Source organism: Ailuropoda melanoleuca, chromosome 10, assembly GCF_002007445.2.
Source record: "Ailuropoda melanoleuca isolate Jingjing chromosome 10, ASM200744v2, whole genome shotgun sequence".
Taxonomy (NCBI): domain Eukaryota; kingdom Metazoa; phylum Chordata; class Mammalia; order Carnivora; family Ursidae; genus Ailuropoda; species Ailuropoda melanoleuca.
Window position 1 is genome coordinate 40178796 of NC_048227.1, and position 10127 is coordinate 40188922.

Consider the following 10127-nt stretch of genomic DNA (forward strand, 5'->3'; position numbering starts at 1 on the left):
CTTCGGGGGGGGGGGGGGGGCGTTGGGGATAGGTGGGTGATGGATATTAAGGAGGGCATGTATTGCATGGTGCACTGGGTGTTATACGCAAATAATGAATCATGGAACATTATATCAAAAACTAGGGATATACTGTATGGTGACTAATATAACAAAATAAAAATTATAAAAAAAAAAGAAACTGTGCTTCCCTTGCAAAATAGATCCATGTGCATGTCCTTTCAGTTTAGACTATGATGTCTAATATATCCAATTATTTTTTTGTTCATTTTGCTCTTAACCATTTTATTATGGTTGTCACTATTGTTGAGGGTATGAGGGGGTTTGGTCACAAGTTCTTTTGAGAAACCAATCAAGGCTCTGGAGGCTTTTCCCAGAAAAATACCCACATAAACAAATATGCCAAAAGCTACCTGATACTTTAAGAGAATTCATGGATTCTTTCTCTCAATCCCAAGTAAAGAACTTATGCTATAGTTTAGAGATACCATACAGCATAACACTGTTTATTAAAATGGAAATAAGCTAAAGTGTCTCAGGGATGACTTTTAAAAATAAACTATAAGTTTCTTTAACGTCTTTACTGTCTTTAAAAAAAATTTATGGTGAAAGCTAATAATCTGACTCTTATGTTAAGATATCAAGTGTTATTAAAAGGATAATTTCAATAAACTGCTAAAAAAGGCAAGAAAGGACCAAACCTCATCAAACTAAAAAATAGCTCATTGAGTACTAGTTCAGGGTATTAAAAGTTTTGGGGGACCATTCTCAGGTTTCGTCCCCACAGCCTAGTCCTTGTTAGGACCGTAGCTCTTCCTGTGATTAGAAATCTTTTTTAAAATTTTCATTTTATTTTATTTAAATTCAGTTAATTAACATATAGTGTATTATTAGTCTCAGAGGTAGTGTTGAGTGATGCATCAGTTGTATATAACACCCAGTGCTCATTACATCAGATGCCTCCTTAATGCCCATCACCCAGTTACTCCCTTCCTGCCACCCCCACCCCTCCAGCAACCCTTAGTTTGTTTCAGAAGTCAATATGCATTTGATAGTGTGTAAGCTAAGGGCTAGAACACAGATCCTGAAATGTTAGCCCTTAAGCGAGACAATTTGATGTCTCTCTTGTAGCAGTCCAAGGCTGGTGGGTTAGCTCTGCCATCTCAGTACATGGTCTGGTTAAATGACAAAATGTTTTTAGAACACTTTGGTATCAATTAGTTTCTTTTAAAAATGACAATTGGGAATACCACTGTGACAGACCCTTTTGGCTGTTTGGATATCAAACAAATATTTTGTCTATAAATGTCAACACAATATGGCACTGGCTTGAACAAGTACACAAGTGAAATGTCTTTAGGGTAAATATGGTTTAGTTAATGAAAATTTCCCATCCATCCCCTATACATCAGATTTTTCACTTCCACAATAGTTGTCTTTATAATTAGGCATTGTTATGGATTGAATTGTGTCTCCCTTCTCAAATTCTAACTCCCAGAACCTCAGAATGTGACTGTGTTTGGAAACAGGATCACTGCAGATGTAATTTGTTCAGTTAAGATAAGGTCATACATACTAGAATAGAGTGGGCCTTTAATTCACTATGACTGGTGTCCTTATAAGAGGGAAATTTGGACACAAATACAGAATGAGAGAGAAGAGAAAGTCATGTGAAGACACAAAGACACACAGGGAGAAGATAGCCATGTGAAAACAGAGGCAAAGATTGGAGTTACGTTGCCATAAGCCAGGGAACATCTGGGGCCACCAGAAATAGGAAGAAGAAAGGAAGGACTGCCCCCAGAGGCTTTGGAGTGAGCATGGCCTTACCAATACCTTGCATTCAGACTTTCAGCCTCTAGAACCATGAGACAATAAATTTGTTGTTTTTAAGTTATCCAGTTTGTGGTACTCTGTTATCGTGGCCCTAGAAAACGAATGCAAACATAAGCTTAATTTTTCTAAGAAGTGAGAACATCAAAATTTAGCGTATTTTTCATTAAGAAATTTCAATAGGAAATGCAGCCTATTTTTTTAGATATAAAAGTAATCTAGATATAAAAATAATCCTTGCAAGAAGACTACCCTTGAAATAAAGTAAAATCTTTATACCTCTCACTCTTTATCCTCTCTTGGCTAGTATTGCAGGGTAGTGCATAAATGGAAAGGAATTTGGCATTTCTTCTTCTCAGGTTTTAATCCTAAAAGGTGTCTTTCATTTGAGCTTAAAAAAATCTCACTGCTTCTGTAAATCTAAAATTATCAAAAACAAAAAGATTTTTAAAAATCCAACAGGGGGCGCCTGGGTGGCACAGCGGTTAAGCGTCTGCCTTCGGCTCAGGGCGTGATCCCGGTGTTATGGGATCGAGCCCCACATCAGGCTCCTCCACTATGAGCCTGCTTCTTCCTCTCCCACTCCCCCTGCTTGTGTTCCCTCTCTCGCTGGCTGTCTCTATCTCTGTCAAATAAATAAATAAAAATCTTTAAAAAAAAATAAAAATAAAAAAATAAAAATCCAACAGTGTTGGAATATAATTAAGATGTGATTTCTCTGTCACACTTGGAACTATTCAGAGTTTACGTCACTGGAATTACTAAGGAAAATGAAAAATTGTACTCTATGGTGTTTAAAGAGTAGGACAAAAATCCAGACAAATAAGCAGTTGAGATTGCCCATACAGGAAACTACTTCTGATAGATTGGTACTTAAAAATTTAAAATACTACAATATACAAAATATAGTTGCACAAATCATTAAATGGCCCTGAACATTGGTTTACTTATCTGTGTAATTCAATAGTTGCATGTGGTGATCTCTCTGTCCTTTTCCACACAAATTCTTTATGATCTTATGATTTGGGGGACTGGGAAGAACCACAAAAAGCTATATAATTGGTAAAGTAAGTAATATTTGATGTAAATTGGCTTTTCACCAATTTACAATGTAGCAATGTTATAATACATACGTAGACTGGCTTTGTCTCTTTGATCGTCTTGTCTGCAGGAAGAGCAGAAAGGTATGAGAGAGAATGTCTAATTTAAAAGTGTGGTGCGGATATTTGCATAAAAAATAAACTTCAAACCGTATCTCACAACATATATAAAAATGAGAGAGATGTCATAATCCTAAATGTAAAAACTAAAAAGAGCTTTAAAATGGAAACATAGGAGAAAATCTGAATGATACTGGAGTAGGCAAGGGTATCTTAGTTATGACTCAGAAAACAATCACCATAAAAGGGAACATTGATAAATCAGCCTTCATCAAAATTAAAAACTTTAGCTCATTAAAATAAATCGTTAGAAAAATGAATAGGCAAGCCAAAACCTGAGAGAAAATAATTCACAAAACATGTATAATCAGTACAATCAGTTTGGGGAAAGATCTTTTTTTTTTTTAATCTGTGTAGCTGTATCTAGTACGAATGCATAATTTGTTGACATTTTTAAAATATTAAATGCAATTTTTGGATATCACCACACCTGACTTCCCATTCTTTTTTTAAAATTTTTTATTATGTTATGTTAGTTATCATACAGTACATCATTAGTTTTTGATGTAGTGATCCATGATTCGTTGTTTGCATATAACACCCAGTGCACCATGTAATATGTGCCCTCCTTAATACCCATCACTGGCCTATTCCAATCCCCCAACCTCTCCCCTCTGAAGCCCTCAGTTTGTTTCCCAGAGTCCATAGCCTCTCGTGGTTCATTCCCCCTTCTTCCCCCCATTCATTCTTCCCTTCCTTCTCCTACCGATCTCCCTGCTATTTCTTATGTTCCATAAATGAGTGAAACCATATGATATGTCTTTCTCTGCTTGACTTATTTCACTTAGCATAATCTCCTCCAATTCTGTACATGTTGCTGCAAATATTGGGTGATCGTTCTTTTGATGGCTGAGTAATATTCCATTGTATATACGGACCACATCTTTATCCATTCGTCTGTTGAAGGACTTCTCGGCTCTTTTCACAATTTAGTTATTGTGGACAGTGCTGCTATGAACATTGGGGAGCATATGGCCCTTCTCTTCACTACGTCTGTATCTTTGGGGTAAATACCCAGTAGTGCAATTACTGGGTCATAGGGTAGCTCTTTTTTTAACTTTTTGAGGAACCTCCACACTGTCTTCCAGAGTGGCTGTACCAACTTGCATTCCCACCGACAGTGTAAGAGGGTTCAGTTGGGGCAAAGATCTTAACAGTTTCTTGGAAAACTAAAGTGTACCTCTATCTTATGACCTAGCAGTTCCACTCTTAGGTATTTATCCAAGAGAAGTGAAAATGTATGTTTGCAGATGACCTGCATAAAAATATTCATAACAGTATATTTATAATAGCTTAAAGCTGCAACAGCCTAGATGTCCATCAGTAGAAGAATGAATAAACAAATTGGAATACTACTCATTAACAAAAAAGAAAATCTATCGTTACATGCAACAGTATGGGTGAATCTTTAAAACAGGCTGAGTAAAGAAGCCTCACATGAAGGAATACATAGTGTATGTTTCCATTCCTATAAAGTTCTAAATTAGGCAGAACTAATCTGTGTTGGAAAAGAAAATCAGTAGAGTAGCTGCCTCTGGAGGATGGGTCAGGAATTAGCTGTGAGGGGCTAAAGGGAGTTGATGGGTTATAGCAATATTCTGTGTCTTCATAGGGTTTGAATTATATATGTGTGTTTGCATTTGTCAAAACTAAATAAACGTACGTTTAAAATCTTTGTGCAATTCATTGTAAATTTTACCTCAAAATAAAAAATATAAACAAGTATTGAACATGTTTGATATGTCTGTTGAAGATTTTTATGGGAAGTGTGCAGACATTAGCAATTTATGTTGAAATGCATTGAAAAAATAAGATGGATCAGTGAATTTGTAGAAGGATGGAGAAATGGATAGTAAAATGTTGATGGTAGTATCTAGCTGGTGGGAATACAGGATGTTCACTGTTAAATTCTTCTGACTTTTCTGCATGTTTGAAAAGGACATTTCAAAGGTCACAAGCAAGTTTACTAATAACTTTCTTTCCACTAATTCTTTGTGTTTTTTTAGAGTTGTTTTTTAGATATAGTTTCCATGCAGATATATCTCTTTTTTTTTCCAGTAGTAATAATCATCAGGTGTGTGTTTTTTCTCTAGAATTGCAAATGAAAAGATCAAGCCGACCAGACACTGATGCAGTCTTAGTTTTTGTGCTGACCATAGGAGTTATTATCTGTATATTCGTGATCTTTATACTGATCTTCATAATTATAAACTGGTAGGTGAAGGGCTGAGCTGAGTCATCACCCTTGCTTGATGTCCTCCTTCTTGTCCCCCCTTCCTGTTTGATGAACCCAAAGACCTGCCCATGATGCCTCCCATATGCATCTTGAAACAGTCTAACACCTTGTATACCTCCTGCAACTATTCTACTTCAGGTTACCTGAGCTCACAACTTGCTTCCCATCACAAGAGAGATTTAAAGCAATTTTTATAATTTTCCATAGTAATTGCTTAAAAAAGAGTGTTTTGAATGAATATGTGTATTGTCCAGTTGTAGTTCTCACAACTCTAAAACTTGGTTAGTGTAACCTACTCTAATTCATTTTTTAAAAGAATATTTCTAATACTTACATGAGTTTACACCCCTGGAACAGTCTGCGGATTCATCTACTATCATAAATGTAACAGATACACCACAAACTAAAAATAAATTATGACTAAGGAGGCACTTCTAATTATAGAAAATTATATATATCTATTTAGTTTTGGTTTTCAGTTCTTGACGGGTTTTTGTTTTGTTTTTGCTTCTTCTGCAGGGGGGCAGTCAAGTCTTTCTGGGGAGAAAAAGCCTCAACAACTGAGATACAGTCTGAGCTCAGTTTAACGAGATACAAAGATTCAACTTCTCTTGATCAATCACCAACAGAAATACCTGGAAATGAAGATGATGCTTTAAGTGAATGGAATGAATGACATATGGATGATATATAAGAAACCAAAGGAGAGTAGAGAATATCAGATTCATTACTATAAAAATAAAATATATGGTGAAATACTTTAATAATATTGCAAGTGATTTCCCACAGTCTGAAGGTAACGTAATATGAGAAGGGGCTGTTTTAATCAGTGTATCTTTGTGATGGAGTTATCGAAAATTCTTAATTTGTTCTCAACATTTGCCATTTCAAATAATTACTTGGTAACATTTATGAGAGGTACACACACACACACATACACACACAATATTCTAAACACAGTTTTGATCAGTTCAATCACTTCTAAGGTGGTTTGCCTGTTTTGTCCCAAATAAGAAAAATGTAAAATAGAAGATGCCTTGCATATTAACCCAAAATAATTGTGTTAGATTAGGAGTCAGAAATGATTTTCTCATTCTGGTTGTTCCAATGCTTTTGACGCCACACAGAATCACTCAATCACAAGCACTTAAGGTCATATCCTTATTAAAGTCACAACTTTTTAAAAATTCCCTTCACTTTTTTTACTTAATTCTGGGAGGACTGGGTTGAACAACTAAAACAAATCATACTTTCGGAATTTCTGCAGGGCATGTGACATACAAGGAATCACTTGTAAGACATGAAATAATAATAATAATAATAATAATAATAATAATAATAACAGCAACAACCACCACCAACACTTAGTAACTACTCCATGCCAAGAATCACGCAAAGCGTTTTACAGTATTTTAGGTAATGTAACTATGATTGTATAGAAGAAATCTGTAAGGAGGAACTGGGGTGGAACTTGGAGATGGCTGAGTAAATGATATAAATTTAACATGCCCTGTATTTCTCACAGAAAAAAGTAAATTAAGGACTTTGGAATGCCCACTGATAAGAACCTTCATTGTGACAGATAATGACATCTCAAAGCCATTATTTCTTATTTCTGAACGTCATCACTGTCATTTTGTGCTGTGTCATTACATGATACAGTTATGGCCAACTATCATGCCAGATACCAAGGCACTAGACAGTCTGATTTGGAAGACTTATCAGAAATTAATTTTCAGAGCTTATGATAGTAGCACAAAATAAACTTAATTTTTTATAGATGAATTCAATGACAACTTTATTGCTCTTATTACCTGATTTACCTGATGACAGCATTAACTCTGCCTATCTGTGAAGAAGACACTGTAAATGGGCATTTTTGTATACATCCCTCTAGTAGCCTAGAAACAGGCTGTTTTGTGGAATTATCCAAGCTTTCTATTTTATATTTGTATTTGAGAGAAGCAATGGAGAATTGACTGGAAAATGATTGTTACCTGTTGTGGGAATTCCATGAGAGACTTCGAAGGGAAAAGAAATTGTTTTAATAAAATCTTCCAAAATAATTGTGTTTTTTTTGGTGACACCCCTCTTCCTCCTAGATAAATGTGGGGGGAAAAAAGTCAGCCTTCCTTATTTCTTATTCCTGATTAAGTATGGCATAGGTGTTGAACATTCTTGAATGGTTATTATCCTTATTTATAGAACCATGAATAGCAGTGGTTTCTAATTGTATTTCAATGATCATTAATGTTCAGTCAGGTTAACAGGTTTAGTTGTCAGTGCTGTTCACTGAGTATTTCTGACTGTCTATTCTCCAGGGATATGGTCGGGTAGGGGCCATGTAACTAGCTCTGACCAATGAGTTGTGAGACAGAATTCCAAGTGTCACTTTCAGACTAGAATATTTCCATGTGAAAACATCCAGTGCTTATCTCCTCTCTGCTAGACCAACCAGCAATGCTTACATGGTGACTTCTCACACCTTGGATCCAGAGTGAGGCTCACATGGCACAGGATCTCCAGTCAACCAACAACAGATATGTAGCATGAGATAGAAGAAAACCTTGGTATTTTAAGCCACTGAAGGTTAGAGATTGTTTGATACAGCAGCTTTACTAAGACTATCCTTATTGAGACATAAATGTCTTCCGAAAAAAAGTTTTCATGGTCATATGAGTTGAAGACTTCTTTAGCACAGCACTTCCCATCAATATGCTATGTACATTGTGACTCTCCAAGAAAGGGATGAAGGTGTAATATTTTTCAAATTTACTGGCGGTCTGTGGAACAAAAGTGAAAGCATGCATGAATGTTAATACTATAGCAACTCAGAAATGCAGTTTGGGGAGCAGAACTGTCTGATAAGTCTATTTACAAGGAGTTAGGACTCAGTGAACTAGTCTTTCATAATGTGTAACACACTGCATATCAGCAATACATCTTGATCATAGTAGCACTTTCTCTCTTAGATCTATCTAGGTGTTACTCAGAACTCCCACTCGTAAAGACTTACTTTGATGGCCTTTCCTGAAGTCGTCCTATTCCCAAGAGCAGGGGCTCCTCTCTTAAGTACTATGACCACACTGCACTGGTTATAATAATCAACAAACCTTATATGAAGTAGATTAAAATATGCTTGAAGTGTCAATGAAATCACTCCATGTCTCTCGAAGACCTTCTGTCATCTGCCATTGGTCATAGTCCGTGTGTTGGGGATGTTCTAGTTCTGCCATGGTGCCTGAGGTCTCCATTGCACATCACTAAAGATTTATGGAGCCAGTCACTTCCCTCTCCAGGTCGACTAAGCCAGAGGCATCTTCTAGTTCTTATCTACTCCAAAATTCTGGGCATTTGTTATTTTCCTTGGTCATCAAAGTATCCACAGGGAAAGCCTTGAGGTTTGCAGTTGGATCCAGGAGGTAAATGAAGCAAAACAATAATACATCCAAAAGAAGCCTTCATTTTGTACTCCAAGGCATCTCTGCATACATAGTAGCAGGATTTTTTGAAATGTTCAGATAGCACCCTACTTACCAAAAGAATCTTCCATTTGTCCTTTCATTCAGCTAACCTTCATTGAGCCATTCCTATCAGCCAGGTACTGTACTAGGCATTAGGAATACAATTTGTGAAAAAAAAGATAGGTTCCCTCTTCTTTTGGAGTTTGTAATTTACCCAAGACACAGACATTACAATTAATCACAACTGGGATTAACATATTAAAGAAAAGCTGCAAGCTTCTGTGAAGTTGTATTAGGGGAAATAACATTTAAAGGAGAGTTGAAGCCTGAATAGGTATTACCCTGGTTAACAGGGAGGAGAGCCCAGGCAGAAGGAGGAGCAGGTGTGAAGGCTCTGAGTCAGGAAAGAGCATGACACATTCTGAGAGAAGGTTAGCTAAGCTGAAATGCAGAAATGGGGGGGGGGGAATTGGTGGCAGATGAGGCTGGGAATGTATGCAGGAGCAGATGATGTGTGTGTGTGTGTGTGTGTGTGTGTGTGTGTGTGCACATATACATAAAAAATAATATAGCCAAATGACCTGAAAATACATAACGGATTCAGTATTGAAATTGGTACTCCTGATTTTTTTGCTAAGCTATATATGCCCATGCCTTTCTGAACATTTATTATTGGCTTTTTGATAGATGATGACTGTTGATCATTACCTAGATAAGGTGGTCTATATTTTAATCTGGGTTCATTTGAGTCCTACTGAAATGCAAGACCTCCTTAATTAGTCCTGATTTCTTCCATAATAGTTCCTAATTCACTCTCATATTATTCAGCTAAGATCTAGAAACAGGAGATTAAGAGCTCCCAACAATGACTAGGGTTGGTGGGCATACCTCTGGGCCAGCAGCAAGTGATAAGGTGGTTGATAGACATAGTAGGCTACAGTTTCCTACAATTTTGGACATGACATATAATGAAGAAGATAATGTAATTCATCTTGTTGAAATGCATTCCAACTTCCTTCTGTTAACATATGCATAATACTTCAACTCAAAATGATTTTCTTCCCAGAGTAGTTCTAATACAAGCTGTATGTTCTCTGTTTCTGTCTTCTTGATCTCTTGAAAATTGATGTGATTTTTCTATTTTGGTTCCACTTAACTATATTTTAAATCTACTTCTTCAGTTATTTTTTGTTATATCCTGGAGGACAATCTTTTTGGCATTCATAACCCATCTCTGTTGTGATCCACCATCTGTCTCAAAGAAGAGAGAACCCATTTACATGGTTATTTAGGCTTTGAGGTTACCGCAATTTTATTATCTGTGATCAAGTCATTTGTATGATGGAAAACACTTTGTCTTTGACAGTTTTCTGA

At 36.3% G+C, this 10127-nt stretch overlaps 1 protein-coding gene across 3 annotated transcripts in view; it reads left to right on the forward strand.

Annotated features, from left to right (window-relative positions):
- SPACA1 (sperm acrosome associated 1) overlaps positions 1-6053 on the forward strand; it is a 191345-nt gene extending 185292 nt beyond the window's left edge. For all 3 annotated transcript variants that reach the window (XM_019806251.2, XM_002925512.4, XM_019806250.2), the window contains 2 exons: positions 5147-5267; positions 5809-6053. In XM_019806251.2, the coding sequence (XP_019661810.1) occupies positions 5147-5267; positions 5809-5965 (278 nt within the window). In that variant the 3' untranslated portion in view covers positions 5966-6053. The remainder of the gene's footprint in view (positions 1-5146; positions 5268-5808) is intronic.
- The last annotated feature ends 4074 nt before the right edge of the window (positions 6054-10127 follow it).